General features: G+C 36.1%; 2 protein-coding genes across 2 annotated transcripts; both read left to right on the forward strand.

The window, feature by feature from the left end:
• The first annotated feature begins 373 nt into the window (after positions 1 to 373).
• Positions 374 to 8,029, forward strand: LOC121407893 (dynein light chain roadblock-type 2-like). Its single transcript, XM_041599133.1, has 4 exons — positions 374 to 466; positions 3,569 to 3,644; positions 6,103 to 6,270; positions 7,160 to 8,029. The coding sequence occupies exons 1-4, from the start codon at positions 464 to 466 to the stop codon at positions 7,207 to 7,209; spliced, it is 297 nt and encodes a 98-aa protein (XP_041455067.1). The 5' UTR covers positions 374 to 463; the 3' UTR covers positions 7,210 to 8,029.
• A 5,848-nt stretch (positions 8,030 to 13,877) lies between these two features.
• On the forward strand, positions 13,878 to 23,598 carry LOC121407894 (dynein light chain roadblock-type 2-like). The gene is made up of 4 exons (XM_041599134.1): positions 13,878 to 13,972; positions 17,115 to 17,190; positions 21,454 to 21,621; positions 23,333 to 23,598. Exons 1-4 carry the CDS (start codon positions 13,970 to 13,972, stop codon positions 23,377 to 23,379), a joined length of 294 nt encoding a protein of 97 aa, XP_041455068.1. The 5' UTR covers positions 13,878 to 13,969; the 3' UTR covers positions 23,380 to 23,598.
• Positions 23,599 to 26,746: the final 3,148 nt, after the last annotated feature.

The raw sequence follows: 26,746 nt of genomic DNA on the forward strand, positions 1-26,746 counted from the left end.
CTTCGGTCGTCGCGGCTTTACCTTATTTGGTTTAGTACGACCCCACCTTCTACACCTCGCGCAAATCGGACTCTAAACACGAAGTTTTGGGGCAAAATGGACATCCTTTATAAAACATTTAATTTTGTTTTATCATCCCCGCATATTCGACCCTAAACACGTAATTTTCCTAGCGAAATAGATACCCTTTTTTCATTATTTTTGTGTTTTTGACACCCTTATCACGTTACGTACGTAACGTGCCCTATCGTGAAAAAGACATCCTTTTTACGTGTTTTTTTTTGGTCGCGCAAGGTATCTACTCGCCAATGTAAGTGGCCCCCCCCGGATTATGATAAGTTTCCCAATTTTGATCGCAAAAAGCATTTGATCGATGACGTAATAGGGCTGCGATATATCGCGCATGCGCAATGGTCTCACGATCACGAATTGACCTAGCAACAACAACACAGGAAGAAGAAATATGGTGAGAAATGTTGTTTTTATTATATATTTCATGTATTTTCATAGTATTATAGAGTGAAGGTCATTATTCAAATTCGTTCAACAATTCATAAAACACGGTAAATCTGTTATGACGATAGGTGTGGTAGTAAAGTAAAGGAATAACTTAGATGTCGGTTTTGTGTGTGCGTTCGTTTCGCTGTGCAACTCCAGTCCAGTCTCCAACCGGGAGCTCAGCTCCACCGCCGAAGCAACCCCGTCCCTAGACAGCTGGCAGCCGTCTGTTTCAAGGAGTTTTTAACTTTTTTAAAAATTTCTCCTCGTACACAGACGGCTCGCTATCGTGCAGCCACCATCATTAGGGGACTTGCAATGCAAAATCCCCCCGTCGGGGCTCTTCAGTTTTTGTCTTTAATGAATAAAAATTTTGAAAATAAATGCGACCAAAAATAAAAAATGCAAATTAATATTCCCTCTGCCTCTTGGCATTAATTGCCAAAAAACAGAGAAAAATCAAGTTGAAAGGAACAAAAACAGTGACTTACCTCGGCTGTCGCGCAAATTTACTTCCCCGTTTTAACCGATCTTAAGTACATAAACATATGGCAATTAAGTCCCCTGTACAGATCGCGCTAGAACTTCGGTCTCTGTTTTTGGTGAGTGAAGCCAACGGAGTTCAGCTGAACAACCAAAATAACATAGACCAAAGCTTTTGGTCTAGCCCCGTCCCTTGCTGGGCCTTGGTCCCGCGTAGACATAGAGTGTAGCCTAAGTTAGAGCTTGGTGATTGATTTTGACGTGGCCGTGGGGTTGATTTTGTGACTTCAACTTTTTAATCTTAGTTTTACTCTCTATTCAAAATCTAACATTGTCAGCTGGCAGCCGTCTGTTTCGAGTAGTTTTTTAACATGGCCATTATGATTATCGTGGAATTTGTCACCGAGCGGACGAGGCGACACCACTCAGTCACAGTCCATTCACTGCCGTTTATTTCGTCATTAACGGCGGTGACTTCTTTCCACTCCCATTGACTTTGTACACAACGTACACATAAAGAGAGGTGACAAATTTCACGATAAGGCCTTTAACATTAAAAAAAAATTCTCGTACACAGACAGCTTGCGATCGTTTAACCTCGCCCTCGGGCGAAGTTCGGGCAGGCTCCACTTCACTGCCGCTACACTGCGCTCCACCTACCCGAACCTTGGGACGGTGAACTTGATTGGATATTCCAAGTGACAAAGGTGGGATGGAAATGTAATTTATTGTAAAAATTATAGAAAAAAATATAACAAGAAAGTAAAATAGCTTAGTTTCTTACTCTTCACCCGTATTTCACTCCGTGTCCATCCTCCGCTCATCCTCAAAATTGGTGATTTTGGGCCAGTATCTTTTTCCAGACAAAATGGACATGATGGAGCAGCAGCCCGAATAGCTCTTTGCATGTGTATGGTTATGTTGGTTTGATTCAGCAATTTCAATTTTTCATAATTTGGTTAATGCATGATTAAGGATTTTTTAAGAGAGAAACTTTACCAGACATTTACTCAATGTACACATGAAGTTCTAGTTGCACATATTAAATCAACAATCAGTCAAGAAAAAAGCACAAACTGATCACTTTTCATGTCAATAAACTGCATAATTGAAGTTGGAAATAAACTGCAGAATATCGTCCAGCAATTGATGAACTTGATGACACACTGTCATTAAATGATTGATTTGATAAAAATCCCCATTCATTTTCTATCGTCCTATGCCCATCAAGATTATCAATCAAAGGTAATTCATCCTCAGAAAGTCAAATGGATCTGTGACAGAATTGACACATACATGTAGTTTCAGTATAAATGAAACAGCAAATCATTTGATTGGAATTACTCAATTAATAAATTTGTTTTTATCGTGCAATTTTTGTCTCGCCTGCATAGCAGAGTGAGACTATAGGCGCCGCTTTTGCGACGGCGGCGTCAACATCAAATCTTAACCTGAGGTTAAGTTTTTGAAATGACATCATAACTTAGAAAGTATATGGACCTAGTTCATGAAACTTGGCCATAAGGTTAATCAAGTATTACTGAACATCCTATTAGAGTTTCATGTCACATGACCAAGGTCAAAGGTCATTTAGGGTCAATGAACTTAGACCATGTTGGAGAATCAACATCAAAATCTTAACCTGAGGTTAAGTTTTTGAAATGTCATCATAACTTAGAAAATATATGGACCTAGGTCATTAAACTTGGACATAAGGTTGATCAAGTATCACCAAACATCCTGCATGAGTTTCACCTCACATGACCAAGGTCAAAGGTCATTTGGGGTCAATGAACTTTGGCCAAATTGGGGGTATTTGTTGAATTACCATCATAACTTTGAAAGTATGTTGGTCTAGTTCATAAAACTTGGACATAAGAGTAATCAAGTATCACTGAACATCCTGTGCACATTTTAGGTCACGTGACCAAGGTCAAAGGTCAATGAACTTTGGCCATAATGGGGGCATCTGTTGAATTACCATCATAACTTTGCAAGTTTATTGATCTGACTTTTGAAACTTGGACATAAGAGTAATAAAGTATCACTGAATATCCTGTGCAAGTTTCAGGTCACATGATCAAAGTCAAAGGTCATGTGAGGTCAATGAATTTTGGCCACGTTGGGGGTATTTGTTGAATTACCATCCTATCTCTGTAAGTGTATTGGTCTAGTTCATAAAACGTGGAAATAAGAGTAACCAAGTATCACTGAACATCTTGTGCGAGTTATAGTAGTTTTCAAAGTCAGCAATGCTGCTATGTGGAATCGCGTGATGCAGGTGAGATGGCCAGGGGCATTCCTTGTTGTCTATTTTCAACTTATTGCAAAGTTGATAATGAAAATTTGTACAAAATCAATCAATGTTGCTCAAGAATGAATACATTTTTTTTCTTTGTACCAACAGACTTTGGTGCTATCTTTTTAGACTATCTGGCACCACTAACAAATCCAATCTTCTGAAATATACTTTTGATGTAGTTTTTAAAAATTATAATGTGTACATGAGGTTGTAGATTTTCCCCTTTTCTCATTTTTTCAATATAACTGAATTTCATTTACCGGTTATTTTCAATTTTGATTTCAGGCTGAAGTTGAAGATATAGTCAAGAGGTTAATGCAGCACCCTGGCGTGACTGGAGTTGTAATTGCCAGTTGTGAGGGTGAGTTAACTGCCACTATACTGGCTTCGATTTGGGTTTATTTCCTATTCGTCTAATACCAATACGTCCAATTGCCAATTCGTCTTCTAACATTTGGTCTATCATCAGTTTGTTTATTCACCACATGGTCTATTTTCATTTAGTCTAATGCCATAACGTCTAATAGCCAGTTGGTCCAATAGCCATTTAGTCCATATACCATTTGGTCTAATTAAACTAAAGTGTTAATTGTGCAAATGAATGGAAAGAAAATGTGTATTAGACCAACTGGTTATAAGACAAAATGGTAACAGATGAACTGTTAATTAGACAAAGTGATGATTGGACCAAATGGTTGTTAGACGTAATGCTGATGTACGATATGGCATTAGAATAAATGAAGGTAGACCATGTGGTGAGTGGACGAATTGGCAATTTGTACCCCCTTCATCATTTCTTAGTATTCTAAGATTCTCCTGGTTGAGGTTAGGTGAATATTTTTGCTCTTGTTACTCTTGTGAAAGTGTAAATATTAATTATCATGAATCAGTTCATCCTTTTTTCTAATTCTCAGAATATGCTCTTGCTAGATTTTGAAATACAGCACCAGTCTGATGGTTTTGTCCTGGACTTCCGATTATTTAGACCATTTTTTTTTGGGGGGGGGGTATTTTAAGGGTGTGTGAAATTTGCAACTTCTACAGTGCGTATCAAAAAAAGTTTATACTTTGAAAAAACCCTGGGAATTAAAAAATATATAACATGTGGGTAATTTTTTCAACAATAAATATGGGTTTGGGTCTCATCTATCCGATGAAAGTAAAAGTTTTGACAGAATGTTACACTTGAGTGAGCACTGCCCTTTTTTGTAAAGCTCGCAGAAATCTGTTTGCGCAGAAATGCTTGTTTTCACGCTGTGTCAAGGGGAAAGGGCGAAATCAAACTTACCCTGTAACACATTTCTCATACATTTTCTCTTGCACTTTTAGTCAATTGTAATAAAAGGCATACATTCAAGCCTTTTATGACAATTTTTGCCACCCAAATTGAAATTTTAACACTTAGTAAGCACAACCTTTACCCCTTTTGTGCCAGCTAAAGGACATAACTGAATCTGCACAAAATTTTATATCAGACTCCAGCATTTTTTCACTAAGTTTTTATCATTTAAAGTTGACTTACATTTCATTTTTCATTTAATACTTGTTTCTCCACACTTTTCCCAAGCTTGGCAATGATTAACAAAATGAAAATCAAGCCTAAGCCATTTCATGTAAATCACAGCTCAGTGTAAAGCAAATATCGTCACGATGGACTCGGTGTGTGGGGGAGTGGGGTGGGGCGCAATGCACTCTTCGAACTGTTTTGGGCAAGGAAACAAGTTTAAAAAGGTAAAAGATATCTTTAAATCAATTTAATAGCTAATTTCCACGTGTTCTTCATGATTAAGGTCTACTTTTATTCGCATAACTATTTTAAAGTTCTGTGCAAATCATTTTTCACTAACTTTTCAAAAGTAAGTGGTGCTCACTCAAGCGGAAATATTTTTCGACAGTTATATTGTCATTTGCTTAAATGGATCTGTACCAATGCTAAAATGTGGAAAAATCGTCAGGATATTACAAATATATAATTTTACATGATTTTTTTTAAGTGTAAACTTTTTTTGATAAGCACTGTATAAGGCACATCCCTATTCCAAGATTTACACATATGGGATAGGGAATGTTAGAAGCACAAATTTTTTAAAGGAAATTGAGACCAATTAAAAAAGACAATTGGATTGATTCAAACCCTGATTTGACCAATAGAGTCACAACAAACAGCAAAATTAATGTTTAAAGCTACTTCTAAAGAAGTATAAAAGAATACACAGATGCATTATATCCTCTGATGGTGATGGGTGATGCTCAGCTGCCATTTTTATTGGATAAATGAAAAGTGACTTGTGTTTAAAATGTGTTTGAAAAAAATAATTTGGAATATTACTGCTATTTCATTTTATCACAACATGAATATTAAACACATGAAAAAACATATACATGTGTCAGATCCTTATTGTGTCCTGAAATTTGGCAGAATGTGATGTGATAAGTTTTCAATCAGAATTTTTAAAATCTTCCACAAATTTCCAACATACTAAAATTGATGATGAGTTTGATGGAATATATTAATTTGTGATCTTGTGTTGTCAGAGAAAACCGCAATTCCTGATTATTAACTAGGCTACATGACACTGCCACTTGTTATCTAGTCATGAAGTTGCCATTTTCTAATTTACATAACATTGGTGATCTTGTTTTTCAAACATTCATAACTTTACTTTTCAAAATTTATCAAGCTATCAGCATTCCGTTTTTCACGAACTGTTTTTCTCCTTTCACGTACATGTATGTATCTCATAACATAGGTTACATTTTAAAATATTCTAAATATAGACTTTTTATTGATATGCCGTCGTCATGCTTCTCATTTCTAGGAATTCCCATCAGAACGACATTTAACAATGAAAAGGCGACACACTATGCAGCCCGATATGTGGATTTAATCAACAAGGCCAGGAGATGTGTCCAAGATACTGACCCTACAAATGATTTGTCATTCGTCAGAGTCCGTACCAAAGCTCACGAGATAATGGTCGCACCAGGTTTGTAATTATTTGATTTAGTTTGTGTCGTTGACACACCAGGGGGATGTTTCACAAAGATGAAAGTGCGACTTAGGTCGCACTTACATGTAAATGCGGATGCGTACATGATATGCGACGCGCAGTCTTATTGATCAATACGCAGTAGTGCGCATGCTCTTGACATGATCTCACCAACACTGTCATGTCTTTTACACCACGCGCAACTAAACATTTAATTGCGACTCCTATGGGGCGTTGCAAGAAACTTGCGATCAATTGCAAGTCAATTTTCATTCCCGAAACCAAGCATATGCCGTGCAATTAATTGCAAATTTGCGATTGATTGCTATTCTGCTCCATGAAACAAGGAGTGTAATCTGATTTGCCAAAGTTAAAGGTGATCAATCAAATGTAAAGTTGTAACAGAATATTAGTGATTGATTGCAAATATTTTCTTGCAACACCCCCTAAGTCATACTTATATCTTTGTGAAACAGCCCCCAGGGGATGCTTCATGAAGAGAATAGTGTGTGTATTCCAGCTATGTGTACCAAACTGAATGTGATACTTGCATTTCAAGAACTGGAGACATGATTAGATGTCTTCATATAGAAGAACCTTCAAAACAGCTTGATAGTGCAGTTTCTCAACTGATAAACAGAACTTCATGAAACAGCAACAGTATGTACGTAAGAATAATTATTTCATACTACAATAAATAAATCTCTGAATGTATGCTTTTGAGTGAACTATCCCACACATTTGATTGAATAAACTTTAATTTTAAATGATGCTTGCTGTCAAAGGGTATTTCCATTCGTAATTGGTTGATCTTGTAAAAAAATTTAGTAGAAAAAGCATATTACTTAGTGCTTTCCTTATTTTTTTTTCTCTCTCATCATTTCAGATAAAGACTTCATATTGATTGTGACTCAAAAGCCATCGGAGGCATGCTGATTATACTTCAAAGAATGAGACGCAATATTGCCCAGGTGGGAATGGTCGTTCTTTTTCATCCAAATCTCACTTAATACTTACCATTGAGATTCATGCAACAGATATGAATATCTTCGGCAAGGGACAGTCTGTTAATCGGTCAAATCTCAAAAGTACCCCATTCCATGGTCTGCAACATTCGTTCGGAGACTAGTTGAGAGAAAGATAGTTCAAAGTAGATATTGAACTGTGAATGATTGTCACTTTTCTTGTTATGTACAGATGTAATGTATTCTCATTGAAAATGCTTCATATATCATTGTTTTAATGTCAATCTTGAAAATTCCAATAGGAACTCTTTTTTGGTTTTTACCCATTTTTTATTATGCTGAAGCTCTGATGCATTCACATTTGCCCCGTCTATTGTTTAAGGCTTAATACATCCATGTAATAATGATCGCAAGGTTGTGAGTTCGAATCCCCGTTCTGCCATAGTCTCCACTTAGATAAAAAGACCCGAGAGTAATATCTGTCATCTATAAGGTCAGCCAATATGCTTGAGTAACTTAGATGGAAAATATTTCCTATGTAATTGGTTATATACCAGCTTGGCTTTTACCAGCAAAAAGCTGTCCTGCCAGGTTCCTATGGGAATAACCATAAAGAAAAATTTGAGATCGATTTACAATTTCTTTTTTTCCTCAACACCAGGCATTTCAAGAGGCATTATTTCAAGACTACCCCCTCCCCATTCTTTGTGCTTTTGTTGACGTATGCCACTGAATAGTATCCCATTGTTGGTACCTTAAATTCAGGTTATAAGAATCGTAAGTCTAGGAAACGGAAACATTTTGTGAATCTTGATATTAAACTAGGAAGTCTGTAGTAGTTCAGGTCACACGACTATCTGTGCTCCACGAAGCATTAATTTTTTTGGTAATATCTTTGATTACTTTCTTCACTAGAATAAATTAGGTGTATATACTTGTACATTGTATGATATACAGTAGAAAATATTTATTTCTTGTAATTTAGTCCTTGGTCATAAGCAATAAATGAGCAGTCCCCAGTAAAAACATTTTTATTGGAATCTAGACCTATTCTTTGTTTGGGTTCATGGGTTGTCAGGAAATCTTTGCCCCACCAGACTAGGTTTATTCTTACAACACAGATAACCACTAGCAAGTCATACATAAAACGTGTCACAATGTAGAAAACCAAATCCCTGTATTATCAATTTCTGATTCCAGCACAGTTTAATTTGTATTTGATATTAGAGAATGATGACAAGGATTCCAATCAAATGATTGGCTGAAATTGATCACGTGACCTGTAAGTCATAACAGGGAAACTCGCTAATGACTGGTACTAATGACTAGTTTCATTGATCATTCATGGGTTCTGTAACTCAAGGGGAGTGATTAATCGTACACTTGATTTTCACGATTGATTGTCAATGGCATCAATCTTAGAAAATGTTCAAGGATCATTGCTAAGCTTTGTGTTACGGACCCCTGGTTTTGAGATGAGGATGGTTTGTCAGATAACAAGGATCCACATCACTATCTTATAAAACGTATGGTTCATATCATTATGTTTAGGGGATGTTGCAAGGAAATATTTGCAATTAATTGCAAATATTCTGTTGCAATTTTACAACTGAAAGATTGATGTTAGTTCCAGCAAATCAGATTACACTCCTTGTTTCAAAGAGCAGATAAGCAATCAATCTTGAATTTGTAATTAATTCAAAGACGTATGATTGATTTAGGGACGAAAAATACACTTGCAATTGATAGCAAGTTTCTTGCAACACCCCTTTAGAATAATTACTGACTTGTTGCCTTTGAATCGGTCCAAACGCCCTCAGCTCTGCCTCAGGCATGTCAGAATTTTTCCAGAGATACCATTTTTTGTATAATGCTTACTAATGTCCCTGATGATCGGATGATGTGTAATATTTTTTTCCACTAGTTCAATCACTTTTGTTTGTGTACATACACATATAAACTTCAGATTTATGTATAGACATAAAATTATTTCTGGGTGTGTAATTTATATCAAGGAAAGGGAAATTAGAGTATAAATTATTTTGTCCAAGTGTAAGTTCACTTCACATTATCTGTTTGATATAGAAAAAGAACTTTGCATGTCTACCTTTAACATTCAAGATATTTTATTGCCTTGTCTTTATATTATTGTAGGACATTTAAAGGTGCATGTATCTGTATGTAAATATTTTTAAACAAATACATATGAAAAACCAGTTACACTGTAAAAAATGAAGTGCTAATTTAGCACTTATAGTGCAGTCACTATACAAGCACTATAAGTGCTAAATTAGCACTTCATTTTTTACAGTATAGTATGTATCCTTACATCATCAGCCACCAGAATTTTATTTTGATGTGTGATGAACGATTTATACAAGATTTGACAGTGAATCTGTGCAGTTGTTTTGGGACAGAATTCAAATGACCCTGTACAATAAAGAATATCTCATGAAGATATACCTTTAACCCCAAGAATATCTTCCTTACCAAATCAGTATACCATAATCTAAAAAGCAAACCTCAAAGTTTCTCTTTTCTTTCAGTTGCTTCAGGCCCGAGTTGCTTGTACCATTTTAGTATTAGCAATGTTATGAAAAATACACAGACAATTTATGATTCCTTTTTGGATAAAATGAAATAGGAAATTGTCACCAATTTGCACCATTTGTTCATGATGTCGTAAAAACCTGACGAAATCATTTTAACATATTTCCTGCCAATGCCATTTATATAATTGATCAAGCTTTTTTTTTGTTCATGCCATCTTCCAACCTTTATTTGTAGGTATTTATTCCCTGTATATTACTTTTGCCTGCTTGTGTTCAAATAATTTCAAGATTCAATAAGTTTTGTTTGATATTATTACGATCGTTCATTATCATACAAATAAATAATGAAAATGAACTTTTGTATAAAACTTTGTACATTCTTGAAGGGGGGGGGGGCATGGGAAGAGAGAGCGAGAGGGAAAGGGGAGAGAAAGGGGGGGGGGGTGAAGGAAAAGGAGAAGGGAAGAGAAATCAGTCCTTACGATAGTGCCATGAAAATTGATTCATTATTTCTGTAAGTCCTACAACCACATCGGGAATTTTTTGAAGAAGTGTCGGGGTCAGACCACTGTGGTTCACTCCTTGCGTTATAGATCACGTACGAAGCCGACGCGTCCCGCCCTGCGTACGATCCAATCAGTTCCAATTTACTCATTACATCTTCGTATTTCCTTGAACATGGTGAAAGATATTGTTGTTTATTGTCTTTAACCATCCCTCTACTTCTGACTTCAAAACATATAAGATGCGACGCATAATTCCTAGATATTATGTTGTCCCTATTCAACTGAACGTACCTCACTTCCCCTCACTTCTTTGGAAATTATATTCCTTGAATCAAATAACACTGCAAATCGACTTAGACCGGCAGCCCAGAGAACTCAACCGGACGCTGGACAAGGAAATGACCCTATCTTGATGGAATGACTTGCTGGTCACAATCCCCCAAAATGCATCTGTTGAAAATGACAAACTGCAAACTGATCCTTTCACCTTTTTTATTAGACACTCTACACGTAGCCTGAAACCGATAGAGTATGCGGCTTGTTTTTGTTGAAATTTTCAGAAATATATTCTTAATATCGTAGGGCCTCTAGCGCTCCTTTAAATTCTCATGCAAAATTAATGTTTACATAGTAATTCAATTTTGGTCATGTGATTTGCATGCACATCATTAATTTTTGAGCTTTCTAATTGCCGAAAATCGATTAAGACTTTGGTTTTAATTGATACCTTTAACGAGTGCATGTGTAGCCTCTTGTCGAGGCCCTGTCGGCTGCTTTCCGAGCGAACATGGCGAAGCAAGGGATATAGCGAAGCAGAGCGCCGCGAGACAGGCTCGCGCCAGGCCTAATTTGCTTCGCGAATAGGAAATCCCTCGCTTCGCTCGGGAAGCAGCCACTAGGGCCTCGACAAGAGGCTAGTGCACGCGCGGCCCGCGTTCAAAACTGAAAAAAATACCCCTTTAAACGCATTTCTTTTTTGGTCACGAGTGCGTACAGAAGTGGCGTACCGTGGGTCACGGCATTGGGGGGGCACCAGCAAAAATTTCGGGTCACTTAGGGAGCGCGCGAAGCGCGCTCAGTTGTCAGGTAATGACCTAATAGAGATATTTTGAGGACATGCAGTGCCATCAAACGGATATGTATCTCACTGATTAAATAATGCGAGCGCGAAGCGCGAGCTGAAAATTTTTGATATTGAGGGCTAAAAATTGACATTGTAAGCGAATTGTTTTGTAATCATGATACTTAACTGTCTCGCTAAACAAAGAATGCGAGCGCGAAGCGCGAGCTAAAATTTTTGTATATTGACCCTAAACAAGGACATTTTAAGGATTACATTTTACAATCCATTAAGAGTATAAATATTTCACCATAGTCATCCAATGCTATTGCCATCCTTTGCTGATTTTGTTTAGAATTACATCTAAACACAGTCATGAAACACCTTTTGGAGTCATATAATCATGATTATCATACGCATCTTACTAATCAAATACTGCAAGCGCAAAAGCGTGAGCTGAAAATTTAGGAAATATAGACCTGAAGAGGGGCATTCTAAGGGTTGTTTGTAGGAATTCTCTAAGACCCTACGTATTTGACTAACCAAATGATGCGAGCGCGAAGCGCGAGCTGAAATTTTTGTATATATTGACCACAAACATGGATATTTTAAGGACTATAGTAACGAATCAATTAAGTCAGAGTATACATATCTCACCAAAGTCATCTAATGCGAGTGCCAAACGCTTGCTGACTTTGTTAGAATTACATCTAAACACATGGAGCACTTTTTGAAGTCATATTGTAATTATGATTATTATACGCATCTCACTAATGAAATACTGCGAGCACGAAGCGCGAGCTGAAAATCTAGGAAATTCAGACATGAAGAGGGGCATTCCAAGGCTTGTTTGTAGGAATTCACTAAGACCCAACGTATTTCACTAACCAAATTATGCGAGCGCGAAGCGCGAGCTAAAATTTTTTGATATTCAGATCAGAAAAATAGACATTTTAAGGACTGATTTTAGGAGTTCATGAAGTGCAGAAATCTCACCAATCCACTAAAAATGCGAACGTTAGCACGGATAGGAAATGTTTTAGACCTTAATTTCCTACAGCAAGAAACTCATCCACAATGTGCTGCACTCAACCCAGGTGAGGTAAATGGGTACCGGTAGGAAGTAATTCATCAAAAAGCTGTGTGTGCTATGAACGCCTAGCTTAGCCGGGTAATATAGGAGCGCCTTGAGCACCTAACAAGGTGGATATGTGCGCAATATAAATACCCTATATTATTATTATTAAAATAGGGCAATAACTTTCAGTAGTCATGAAAAAGAAGAATATATCACTACTTAAAACAATAATAACTCTAATTGCGAGGAAATATATTATTTTGTTGTATATTGATTTGAAAATGGGAGGCTTTAGTACAGCAGGTTATATATCTCGTTAAAAAGTCTATGCGAGCACCAGGAACAATGAAGACACAATTAAGCAAATAATGTTTCATAAAGTTGTGAAAAATGTTTCTTATGTTATATAATATAATATAACACGATAAACAACAATTTCTTCTTTCCCCCACTACGTTTCTCTTCCTTTTTTCCTCTTTTTCTCCTTTTCCCCGTTTTTTTTTTGCCAGTCGATTGGGGGGGGGGGGCACGTGCCCCCCATGCCCCCCGTAGTTACGCCACTGGCGTACAGCAATATATTTGACTGTCCCCCGGGGTAATTTGACCAGGCGATTATAGGACCGGGCCATAGGAACATACGAAACATGATTCAAACGTTGTTCCACGTACACTGCAAAAACTAATCCAACTCAGCTTTTACTGAGAGAGCACATTCAAATAACCCTTTTCAGTGTATCACTGTGTGATACATTCTATACCAGCGACTAATTTCTACTCAAAGTAAAAGTGATAGTAAGTGACAAAACAAAACCCTAACCATTAAAAAAAACACGTACACACGTTGGTATCAATATTATATAAAGCATTTTCATTTACTTGTTTTACTTGATGCAAGATAAAAGAGCAATGTACATAATTAAGAATGCATTGGTCAAGGGCCATGCCGGGAATCGAACCCCGGACATCGTTGACTTACACTCAGCGCCTTGAGTTATATTTTAACAATCAAGGATCATGCAGTTCATATTTTATATATTTTGACCAACTGATATCACTTCAAAGGAAAATGAAGAAAATGTGGATTATATCAAATCATGCCAGAGAGCAACGAAACTTTGTAAAACAAATAACGTCATGTCCGCTATCTACAAAAAAACAAAAAACGAAAAGGTATAAAGAAATAAATCTTAGTCTATGCAACGTTATAACCATAAAGTTTGTACATAATATGGCTAAAAAAGGAAATTACACCTTCATAATAATGGAGTCGAAAAACGTTAATAGTCGGAAATCTATTAAGTTGAAGAAAGGATCGGCGGCAAATAGTGGAAATGAAATCAATAAAACTAGGGAAAATGCGGGGGAAAATGACGCGAGAAAAGAGCGGAAATAGATATTCCGATCGAAATGTAAAATGAACAAACGTAACCATGAGTAAGCGAGCTGAAAAGTCTTGGCGTCGGACGCCCTCTACGATACGTCAGTCGTTTATCGTATAGCAACCAAGTTCAACAAGGGAAACGGAAAATCTAAACATGGTAATAAACAAATTTCTTGTTCTTTTGCATATACCGGTGAATGTTTTAATGTAATAATCAGCTTGAATCGTATATAATATTGTATAACAGCGAATGGTTAGTTTTTATGCGTAAAACTTTATAATTATCCATTATTATTTCATTAGGCCTGATCCCCTCTTCGAGTCTGATTTGAGGGCATCGCCATCGGAGTTGCGCTGCCCTTAACGCCCAAACCGGTCGGCCCGTGCCAGGGGGAGCCGGCTGGAGGATCTACGAGTCATGTCTGTGCGTGTGTCGACGTGTCGTACGGCGGTTCCGAGCTGGCAGCCGTCTGCTTCGTGTTTTTTTAAACATTTTTTTCATTTCTCCTCGTACACAGCTCAGATGGTTCGTTATCGTGCAGCTGCCATAGCATATACTGATTATAGGGGGTTAAAAATGCAAAATCCCCCCCCCGGCCCGACACATCACAGGGCTCATCGATAAGCAATTTTTGTCTTTATTGTCTCACCTGCGAAGCAGAGTGAGACTATAGGCGCCGCTTTTCCGACGGCGGCGGCGGCGGCGGCGTCAACATCAAATCTTAACCTGAGGTTAAGTTTTTGAAATGACATCATAACTTAGAAAGTATATGGACCTAGTTCATGAAACTTGGCCATAAGGTTAATCAAGTATTACTTAACATCCTATTAAAGTTTCATGTCACATGACCAAGGTCAAAGGTCATTTAGGGTCAATGAACTTAGACCATGTTGGAGGAATCAACATTGAAATCTTAACCTGAGGTTAAGTTTTTGAAATGTCATCATAACTTAGAAAATATATGGACCTAGTTCATGAAACTTGGACATAAGGTTAATCAAGTATCACTGAACATCCTGCATGAGTTTCACGTCACATGACCAAGGTCAAAGGTCATTTAGGGTCAATGAACTTTTGCCGAATTGGGGATATCTGTTGAATTCCCATCATAACTTTGAAAGTTTATGGATCTGATTCATGAAACTTGAACATAATAGTAATCAAGCATCACTGAATATTTTGTGCAAGTTTCAGGTCTCATGATAAAGGTCAAAGGTCATTTAGGGTCAATGAACTTTGGCCAAATCGGGGGTATCTGTTGAATTACCATCATAACTTTGAAAGTTTATTAGTCTAGTTCATTAAACTTGGACATATGAGTAATCAAATATCACTGAACATCCTGTGCGCGTTTCAGGTCACATGACCAAGGTCAAAGGTCAATGAACTGTGGCCGAAGTGGGTGTATCAGTTGAATTACCATCAAAACTTTGAAAGTTTATGGATCTGATTCATGAAACTTGTACATAAGAGTAATCAAGTATCACTGAACATCCTGTGCGAGTTTCAGGTCACATGATCAGGGTCAAAGGTCATGTAAGGTCAATGAACTTTGGCCATGTTGGGGTTTTTTGTTGAATAACCATCATATCTCTGTAAGTTTATTGGTCTAGTTCATAAAAAGTGGACATAAGAGTAACCATGTATCACTGAACATCTTGTGCGAGTTAGAGTAGTATTCAAAGTCAGCACTGCTGCTATATTGAACCGCGTGATGCAGGTGAGACGGCCAGAGGCATTCCACTTGTTTCATATTAAAAATATATGAAAAGAATGTTATTCTGTTTTGGCCTGAAATCACCAAAATGGGGGAAAAATAAAAGGACCCCCCCAAAATATAAAAGGACAAAAAAACTGACTTTGGCTGTCGCGCAACCAGACGGTGGACTGTACTGTTTCGAGAAGAAGAAGAACTTAGACTTTCAATTCCGTGGTTTATCCCACTCATTCAATGAACAAGGTTATGATATAACCTTGTTCTCATATCTCCATGTGTGACAAAATAAGGGTGGCAATGTTTGGCTTATTTTCTCTTTTTCATTGGGGCTAATGCTTGATTTTTTTACACTGACAGTTTCCATTACACCTATTATTCATACAACTTGACTCTTATTTAAATTATTTTTTTCTCAATTAAAAATAGAGATAAAAAAATGAAAATTTTCTTGCCATATTACTTTCTACCAATAGAGGGCGTACACAAAAATATGCCAAAAATTCAAGTTTTTGAGCGCTCTGGTGAATACAAAAATTATTCCCAAGTTACTATTGAAAAATAAATTGCAACTGTATGGAAATTACTAATTTTGGTCACAAATGCGATATTTTAATGATTTTTTAAAGTGTGTGCACTGTACAACATTGGCATATCATAGTCCTACCTGTAGATTTCCCACAGGCAGGGTGGTAGCAGTGAACAAGTGGTTTATCCTAACTTAATACCGGTACATATATTATAGATCCTATGCCCTACATGTATGGGCCATTGATTCCCTGTACAGATCGAGTTGGACATTTGTCTTTGGTCTCTGTAATTGACGAGTGGAGCCAACGGAGTACAGCGGAACAACCAATAAAACTTTAACTTAGATCTGGATAAAATAGATATGATTTAAGGAACATGGAAGACTGCTACTGCTAGAGTGCTAAATAAAAAGAGTGGTAGGCCTAGATGATCTATCTAGACTTGTCATGGTGAGGCTTGGAGCAGAGCGACTGAGTGGGGGAGGGCGCAGAGGCCGAGAGGGGGGCTTGTCCTTCCACAAAAGTTCCAGAAATTTTGAAACTGTTTTGGGAAATTTTAACTCTATTTGAGTCCTTGCCACTTCTGCAAGGAATGAATCTTGTTTTTTTGTTGAATTATCATATTTATATCTAATCTGATCAATACTTTGGACATTATACATTAGATCTACTTAGTTTATCTTGAGGGGTTTCATTTTTCAATTTCCACCGAATAGACCCAGAGGCCCCTACTTATCAGCTGCAGTCAAACTCAACATGCCGGATATAATTGCTGCAAGCGTGTGTGGCTAGTGATGATTTTGCATTAATAATGATGTGGGACAGTGTATGCAGGAACAAAGACCCGATGGAAGTGACCGAATCCATGCTTATTTTGCTTATTTTTCAGCAATTACACAATTTCTTCCAGAATCCTTTTGCACATATTTTTTTATTCATACAAACAGACACGTGGGTGGTCATTATATTAGATTCTGTAAAAAGTCATTTTGAGATCGTTACCAAAACTGGAATTTATCTTTAAATTAACAACTGTCTTTTCTTTTTATTTCAGTCTGAAGCTGAGGAAACAATGAAAAGGATTACTGCCCACAAGGGTGTGGTAGGAACAATTGTAATGGACAATGATTGTGAGTCTTACCTTTATAAACATCTTACAAAATTTATTTGGAACATTACAACATGTTTTTTCAATTATAACAAAAATAAATTTTTTGATAAAGCCCAAAATGAAATTATTGGAAAACAAACAAGATAAAAATGTGAGGAGTCATCTGAAAAAATATTTACAGGTGCCCTACAAATTTCAAATACATTTACATAGCTTTGAAGATAATGTAAAACATTCTCTTGAGGTAACTTAAAAAATGATATACTTATCACTGTCTTGCTGATGTTATAAGAGTTACTTGATTTTTTTAAACATACTATAATTTTTTCAAAGACTGTTGATCAACAGTCAAAAGTTCAAAGGTGACTCTAAGGTAAATCACTCAAGAAGTGATTGCCACTTTAAAAAAAAAATAATTACTAGATTATGTGAATCTGTATCATGTGAAATAGTCATGATTATGAAGGATATGATAACTTGTTCCATTTTAAATGAATATCTATTATTTGTTGGGTGCCTGGTTAAAAGAAAATATCTTTTGTTACAAATTTTTTTTAATAGTATGGTCAGTGATTAAACAATTTCAGGATACTATCGTAGCTTTCTGATATCCAATCGTTAACTTTTTCGGGACATGGTCATAAAAAATGATTAAGTTCATAAGATACTAATTTATCAAAATTTGAATGTGCACAAAGAATAGTGGTTAAAACAATTTAGTGGAAGATCTCCCGAACAAAAAGTTTGTGAAAATAGCAGAAAAAAATTAAAAGGTTTGAGGGAAATCCTTCAAAGATTAAAAAGTTATTAAGAATTTTTATTTTTTTATTGTGTTATTTATGCAAACAGCTTCTCATGTATCTTGAATAAAAAAAATGAAATGTCATTTTTTTTCCCAAAAATTGAAAATGAGTTTTATTGTACCTTCAGTATATCAACCAGTGTTGTAGTCAAGGCTCAAACCTCCAAGGCCAAGGCTAAGGCCAAGGCTTTAATACCCAAGGCCAAGGCTTCAATACCCAAGGCTGAGGCCAAGGCATGGAAACCCAAGGCCAAGGCCAAGGCCTGAAAACCTCAATACCAAGGCCAAGGCATTTCAAACTTACAATATACAGAACAATGAGCTAACAATGCTTAGGCCGCTAGACATCACACATGGCAAAAATGTATGTGAGCGAGCGGACTGAGCGAATAAAGAATTTCACCCTTGTACATTTAAAACAAAAATAATTTCATGATAGATTTAGACATAATATATTATATATAATATTTTTTTTGGGGGGGGGTGGTTCAGAGCCAAAAAGGCACTTATATACCAAAATGGGAATTTTTGGTGCTAACAGATACATGTATTTTCAAAATGAGATTATCAACTGTGTGAAGTAGTTTTTTGTTTTGTAGAAATTAAGTTGAGCAAAGCCTTTTAAATTTATTTCTTATTGATATTTTGATTTAGGTTTTACTTCTCAGCGAGAAAGTGTAGCGAGCAAGCAGTTTTGAAAAGAAAATCAATTCTGAAGTTGTAAAACTTGATTTTTGGTCAATTATGGGGTTAATGACTGTTAAATCACTAAATCACTGTTGCGTGATGTTGCCGGTACGAACCACGATCTCAAACTTCTGGACATGTGTAATAAGACATGAAAATTAAATATTCTGAGCTGTTTTTGTAATCATGAAAAAGATGTGTATCTAATTAAAGAAATAACGCTAGATAATGTACAGATCAGAAAAGGAAGCATTTAAGGACTGCATTTTTAATAGGATACATAACTCACCAATCAAAGTAATGCGAGCGCAAAGTGCGAGCTAAAAAAAATTGTGATATTCCAACCTGAAAACTGGACATTCTAAGCATTTTTTGTGTGTAAACAGGAATAGAATGAGTACAATAATTGATGCGAGTGCAGAAAGCGAGCCAAAAATTTGTGATATTCCAACCAGAAAACACCATTCTATACATTTTTGTAACCATGAACAGGATTACATGTAATACTGTACTAAACAATAACTAATGTAAGCATGATTCAAAATTTGTGATTTTCAAACCTAAGAGAGCACAGAGCGCAAGCTGAAATTTTTAAATGCTGACTTGAAAATGTGTCATTTTTAGGATTCTTGCCAGTTTTCATGTTTTTTTCTGCTTACAACCACTTTCAAATTTCAATTCTCATTTCTTGTATCTTCTACACCTATTTTACCTAAAAAACCAGAATAAAGAATACTTACAAAATAAAGTTATATTCAAAAGGATACAAAATAAATGGGGCGCACCCCATACCCTTAGTTGGGGGGGGGGGGGTAAATCTTGATTATATCCTGAAACATTTAATTATTCATAATATTGATAATTGTTAATTATATATCATTATTTTAATTAATCATTATTTCTTGAACCCACATTGACACAAAAACAAATACGTTATTTCATTGAATTTTTTTCCTTTGTTTTGTTAATCTGAGACACTATACCTAAAACAAAATGTATACAATTTAGAAAAGATGAACTGCCTATCGTTATTAACTAATTCTGCAGTATGATCTGCCTAACCAGCCACCCCCATCTTTCTTACGCCCTTACATGTTTCTCCTTACAATTTAGAAAAGATATACTGCCTATCATTAACTAATTTTGCAGTATTTTCTGCCCAACCAGCCACGCCCATCTTTCTTACCCCCTTACATATTTCTCTTCCTTATCCTCTCTCTCTCTCTTCCCATTCCTCTTTCTTGTCTGTTCAAAAATATATCAGACCCCCCCCAAAAAAAAAAAAAATGAGAGAGAGAGAGAGGAAGAAGTTCCACCACCAAGAATAAACTTAAAATAGGGGGATAAAGGAAAGGAAAATGTGGAGTAAATTTGATATTATTTCCTTAACATACTGTCAGTCTTTCAAAAAAAAGCTTTTCTTATAGCAAAAGGGTGACAAATTTTTTCACTCGCTCGCTTCAATCGCTTTCAACTTTTTTGGCAGAAATTTTGTTCTATATGCCATGCTTGGCCCCTCTAAATTTTTGGCTCATCATGCCATTGACATAGCCAATTTGGATATAACAAAATTAAAGTCTGTGTACAAGTTTTCCAAATCTTTTCAGAATATAATTAAGACTTAAATCATTCTTGTTGGCTAAAGAAAATAATACAAGGAAAATCCTAATGGAATAGAAATCAACCTTGTTATAAATCATTCCTTAGAGTTAGCTATGTTTACAGTGTGAAAGTTGTTGTCAAAATTGCACTTACTGCTGTTGCTACTGTTACTGGTGACTGGTAGTTTTGACCATTAGTGTCATTAAATATACAGAACAATTGAAACATTTATAATTACTTATATAAAACAAATGAAAGTACAAAATACAAAATGCCTTGAAAAAGCCTTGAAAATGCCTTGAAAATGCCTTGAAATTTCAAGGCTCAAAATCCTCAAGGCCAAGGCTTTGAAAAAATAGGCCTTAAGGCCAAGGCCGAGCATCAAGGCACTACAACACTGATATCAACATACAAATTAGCTCACACCTGCTCCTGAAAAAGAAAATTTTGCTCATAATAAACCATCAAAAATGAAATTTATGTATTTTATATTGCATAACATATTTGGCAGCTGCTCTTATATGGTGTGACAAAACTAAAATAAAAAACTTTTTTAATCTTCCTCAAACTTTCACCAATATTTTTCATTATTTTTTTTCTGCTATTTTTTCAATAAACTTTTCGTCTGGGTGAACTTCCTCTTTGAATGGCCAATACACATTGGTAAGATGGGAATGATAGATGATAATGGAGTAGACCCGATGCCCATCGGTTATTCTTTATCAGAGACCAGCGGACCAGTGGAATGAAGAAATGCATAAATTCTTTGAGACCGAATTTCTATTTCTTTATTTCATCAGTTCAACAGTCTGCAGGAATTGCACCAACAGTTGTGCCATCATTCAGGGACCGATGGACTGACTGGTTTAACACAGGCCTATACCCAAGTAGAATTCACATTAGCCCTTTACCAAAGCTTTAGATGGGCTTTTAGAATGGAGCTGTATTACATCAAAACAAATCGTTGTGTCCGTGCAAGAACGCCCTTAACAAAACATTCTTGCAATGCCCTTACGCAGTGCACTTATGTGTGCTGCTAAGCGCACGTTTTTTGCCTGTGCGCATGCAATGCACGAAAGTGTGATGTACAGGGCATTCTTGCACTGACAGTACAAAATAGCCCATGTTGTGAACATTGGACCAATAATTTGAATCATATTATGATTTTTTTTGTTGTTATTGTTTTATCAGCAATCCCTCTCAAGACAACGCTAGATAATTCCACCACAGTCCAGTATTGCCAACAATACAAGCCTGTGATTGGCCTGGCGAGGAGCTGTGTACGGGATATCGACCCAGTGGACAACCTTGCCTTCCTCCGTGTCCGCACCAAGAGGAATGAGGTTATGGTGGCTCCAGGTTAGTCTTTAATTCAGTAAAAAAAAAACTTTTACTCTTTGGATATAATACAACATTTTTCATAATGCTGAGATATAGTGTGACATATCCCCCAACTTATGATGCACTAAACGCACCAAGTCAATGTTACAAAGACGAACTCATGACATATGATGTCATCACATCATGAGCCATGTTGAATGGTACCATGAATATTATGATTCATTAATCTATTCCCATTCATCTGGCTTTACACAGTGCTTTGTAAATATACCTCCATTTTAGTGGTAGTCTGGTAGTAATGGAAGACATGTTGTTGCAAAAGTTGTAAAACTGAATTTTCCATAATTCTTAGTTGACAAAAATGCTCTCTTGAGTTCAAACTTTGAGTGAAATAAGCTTTATAGGATTCCTAACCGCTGTGGGATGATATTTCATCACACTAAGAGCGATGTTGGCTCAGTCGGTAAAGCATCTGCCCGTCGAACCAAAGATCGTGGGTTCGAGTCCACCCCGGGCGGATGACTGAAGCCAGTGCATTGTGTGTAAACGTCTCTCCCTTGTTTCATAGATGCAGGCTATGTTACAATGGAAAACACTCCGTCCCTCGGATAGGACGTTAAATGGAGGCCCCGTGTAGAGGAGAGTCACCACCTTTGCATGTTAAGAACCCATTGCACTATTCGTATAAGAGTAGGGGGAAACACCTGTGTAGTGGTCCACCTGCATTCTCCCCAATCAATTATATCGGGAGGGGAGACCTGCGGGTCACAGTGATTCAGTTCGCTTTTTGCCTCCCAGGCACAGGTGATGCCAAACAAATAATAATAACAAAATCCCTATTTCAAATCTTTCACTTCAGTGCCAACTTGATTTGAAATGGATATCTTCATTCAATTTCAATTTAAAGTGAACAAAATGGCAATTTCTGTATTCATGTTTCATTACAATCTAGTAATCAGTGTTATTTGTCTAATAATATATGTGATTTGTAATGTGCCAAATCCACTCGGCAGAGTGCCCAAGGCGCAGTGAAAGAAGAAAGAAATAACGAAAGAGAAAAATTACAAATATAATAGTAATAGATTTAGGAACAATTAAGAGTAGGAAGCATGGAATAGACGAGTCTTAAGGTAACGCTTAAATGTATCAATGGACGTGCATACACGGATTGTCAGGGGAAGATCATTCCATGGAACAGGGCCAGCGTGAGCAAATGCCCGAACCCCCCATGATTTAATGGATTTAGGAATAACTAGGGAACCAGAGTTGGATGAGTGTAGGGACCTGACAGGAGTGTATTTGTTGATTAGATTAATATTGTACTGTGGAGCAGAGCCGTTAATTGCATGGAATACAAGAAGGATTTTGAAGATGATGCGATCGTTGAACTTTAACCAATGAAGAGATTTCAGAATGGGTGTAATATGAACATTTTTTTTTTAGATAGGATGACCAAACGTGCTGCAGCGTGCTGTTCAAAACTTCATACTGTGAATTTTGTGAAAACTGAAAAACATTGTGTTTATGATGCCTGCCATGGGCATAAATACTACACAATGTCATACTATTCAAGTGAAGGGAGGGATGACATGATAGTTCATCTACCCCTGAAGAATAGGTGTACCGCTTGAATAATTACAGTTACACCAGTGAGTGAAAAGGTATTACATGTACTTCAGGTATTAATGTTTATGTTCCCTCTTTTCTTATTATTTTTTTTCACATGCAGGAAAAGAGTGCTCATTGCTTGTAATACAGAACCCTTCCGAATCGTAATCTGTTTAACCCACCAAAGCTGGATGATAAAGGATATGAATGATGAAATGTGTTGTTTGAGAAATATTCCTCTTCAGTGGCATGATCGTGCATTGAGAGTGGTATTCTCATATCATCCATTAAAGGAATCCCAAGTTCACTTTGACCACATTTTTTTAGAGTGCCAATCTTCCACTCAAATACAAAGTACACAATCATTTGACCCAGCAGTGAAAAACTTAAAAAAAAGTAATATTGTAATGAAATGAGAAGATTACCACATGTTTCTATGAATCCTTTGATGCTTAATCTTTGTCATGAATGTTGAATGAAGGATAAGAATGATAAAACTTGACTGACAATCCATAGAAATGTGGACTAAAATTATTGTCAATTCTGGAGTAATATGACCCTAGGTGTCAATGAAACACTTGATCTACTAGTCGTACTATGTTTTTAATCTAATGTTTCTTTGACATTTCGTGTTATTAGCCCCAAAACGAGCCAACTGCAGGTTCAAGAATTTGGTGGCTCTATTAACTTTCCTACTAAATTAACTGCAAGTCGCCCCAAAGTCTCTTTAAATCCCAATTCAGAAAGCTAGTTCTCTTTGGACACTGGAGGCTAGCTCCTGCAAGGCATGCAGAATATGAAGTAAATCTTTTTTTGGAGAACATTTCATACTGATATATTTTGTGTAGGTTTTTTTTTATTGAGATATAATCAAATACATAATCAAGGACTGATACTTACTAGTCTTTGTTTCAAAAGGAGAGATACAAATAAAATGGCAGTATTACTCATACATAAACAAGTTACATTAAACATGATGATTACAAAATAAAGAATGAAGCAATTTATCAACAGGTTAGATACATGTACGAGATGTGCAATAACATTCAGGAACTTTCTTTGAATAAATAAAAATGGAAAGAATTAAAACACACAAAATTCATGTAGAATAAGATCTAGCTGTATAAAATATTATGGTAAAAAATATAGGGGAAGATAATATTAGTCAAACAAGCAGGAGTACCTCTTTGATTTTGATGACACTAAAAGATTACAGCAAGTTGCCCCTTCAGCCAGATAGGGGATACTGTTGGGTGTTTCGTAAAGCTGTTCGTAAGTTAAAGGGGAAGTTCACCCTGAAGAAGACTTTGTTGCAAAAATAGCAGAAAAAATAGTAAAAAATATTGGTGAAGGTTTGAGGAAAATCCGTTAAAGAGTAAGAAAGTTATGAGAGTTCAAAGTTTTGGATTTGTGACGTCATAAACGAGCAGCTGCCCCATGTGTTATGTAGTATAAAATGCATGAATTTCAAATTTGTTATGGTTCCTGATGACTTGATTTTGTTTTCTATTCATGATCGGGTGTGAAATGATTTGTCTATTGATATACAAAAGGTACAGTAAAAACCATTTTCAATTTTCTGAGAAAATGATATTTCATTGATTTTTTACCATTCGCTATGTAGGAATGCTGCTCGCATATGACGTCACAAATCAAATAATTATATTATAACTTATTTGATGAATTTTTCTCAAACCTTCGGCAATATTTTTCATTATTTTTTGTGCTATTTTTACAATAAACTTTTTGTCAGGGTGAACTTCCCCTTTAAGAGCGATTTAAGAATGACTGGTGTTCCTTTCTTGTGGTAAATGATATTAACCATTAAATGTTCATTGGTGATTATTTAACGTGTTAGAAAGGATTACCAGTTGTTCTTAAAGCCGCTCTTACGAACGGCTTTATGAAGTGGCCCCCTGATATGGTATAGTTTGCAAGACTGATATTTGTGATTTTATGGCTGATGAAATTTCTTCAGGCTGTTAAATTTTTTATTATCATTATTTTACTTGTGGATTGCCATTGATTCCTTTGAACTTCATTTGAAAAGTTGAAAAATTATTATCCATTCTTTTAATATCGTCCAGAATACTATTTGCAACATGTGCATTTATAAAACATTACAATTGGACTGAGTTTTATTTCCATATTGATAATAAAATATTGAATTCACCATGTATCATAGTGGTATATCACATTGCAAATCATAAAGTGTATTACTTGTAAATATTGTGGATTGTATTATAATGTATGTACCTTGTACATTCCTGTGAAAGTGTTATTTTCAATTGATGTTTGTTAGGAACTTAATTGATACTTCATAGAAAAATATGGTGAATATGGTATATAAAACTTCATTTGCCACTTCAGAATTCTGTAGAGAATGTGCGAACATGCGGCAACACAATTTTGATGTAACTCAGTGTGTGGTATATGGTGGCTGTAAATAGTATCAAGCTTTCATCTTTCTGTTCAGTAAATAAAAGATTTAGGTAAAAAGTCAAATAGACTTTATTCAGACATGCCAACCGTTCCATTTTTAGAGTATTCCTCTTTTTTTGTTATAAATACACCAATATTTTTTCTGTATGATTTGTTACTTTAAAAAAAAAATTGATAGGAGTATGTATTACTCACTACGCGTGACACTAGCGCCGGTCTGGGACCGTCGACAATCCTTGAACGGTAAAAATCACTGTTGGGCCAGGAACTTGTTGCATGAAAAGAACAAGTAAATTCTTGCCTACGAGCACATGTTTAAAAGGGTGAATTATCAATTATCACTACAACAGGCTGGCGATTGTTATGTTGAGGCAAATTTAAAAAAATACTCTTTTTGTAAAAAAATACCTTTTTTCTAAGAAGAATACTTTTTTTGGTTGTAGAAGGTTGGCAGGTCTGTTTATTATAACTGGAATATATCTCATTTTCACATGTTACAGTTAATAAAAATTTCACTTATTTAATTTATATATTTGTTCAGAATCTTATTTTTATTGTGTATTCTCTTGCAATAATCAAGTTGCATATAGTGTACCAAAGTGATGACGTCACCAAAAACTTTTTAGTGTTTCAGAACGTTGATATGCATAAAGTGAAAATAGATGATGTCACACTTCGGTACTTTATGGATGCAGTGATTTGCCAGTTTAATTTGATTGCTTAACATAACAAAAATGATATATTGACGACTGTTTTTGGCATGAATAATAATAATACGCTTTTATATAGCGCTTAATCCATTGGAACGACGTGTCTAAGCGCTTTACAGATATTTTATTACCCCGGTCGTCAGATTCAATCAGTCATTCCCGCACACAATGTGTACACATCCTCCACTCCCTGGGGAGTATTCCAGTCAGTCGCCTGTGAGGCGCACATTACTGGAAAGCTACAATGACTTTCACATCCTACCGGGTACCCATTTAGCACCTGGGTCGAGAGTGGCAAAGTGTGGATTAACGCCTTGCCAAAGGACGCCAGACCGCGGTGGGATTAGAACACACGACCCTCTGTTTTCAAGGTGAAAGTCAGA

This window comes from Lytechinus variegatus, chromosome 2 (genome assembly GCF_018143015.1).
Source record: "Lytechinus variegatus isolate NC3 chromosome 2, Lvar_3.0, whole genome shotgun sequence".
NCBI lineage: Eukaryota > Metazoa > Echinodermata > Echinoidea > Temnopleuroida > Toxopneustidae > Lytechinus > Lytechinus variegatus.

Excerpts from the sequence above, each read along its gene's own strand:
- LOC121407894 (XM_041599134.1), top strand. Across the intron at positions 17,191-21,453 it reads AATTGTAATGGACAATGATT|CAATCCCTCTCAAGACAACG; the intron begins GTGAGTCTTACC and ends TTGTTTTATCAG. Across the intron at positions 21,622-23,332 it reads TGAGGTTATGGTGGCTCCAG|GAAAAGAGTGCTCATTGCTT; the intron begins GTTAGTCTTTAA and ends TTTCACATGCAG.
- LOC121407893 (XM_041599133.1), top strand. Across the intron at positions 3,645-6,102 it reads TGTAATTGCCAGTTGTGAGG|GAATTCCCATCAGAACGACA; the intron begins GTGAGTTAACTG and ends TCTCATTTCTAG. Across the intron at positions 6,271-7,159 it reads CGAGATAATGGTCGCACCAG|ATAAAGACTTCATATTGATT; the intron begins GTTTGTAATTAT and ends TCATCATTTCAG.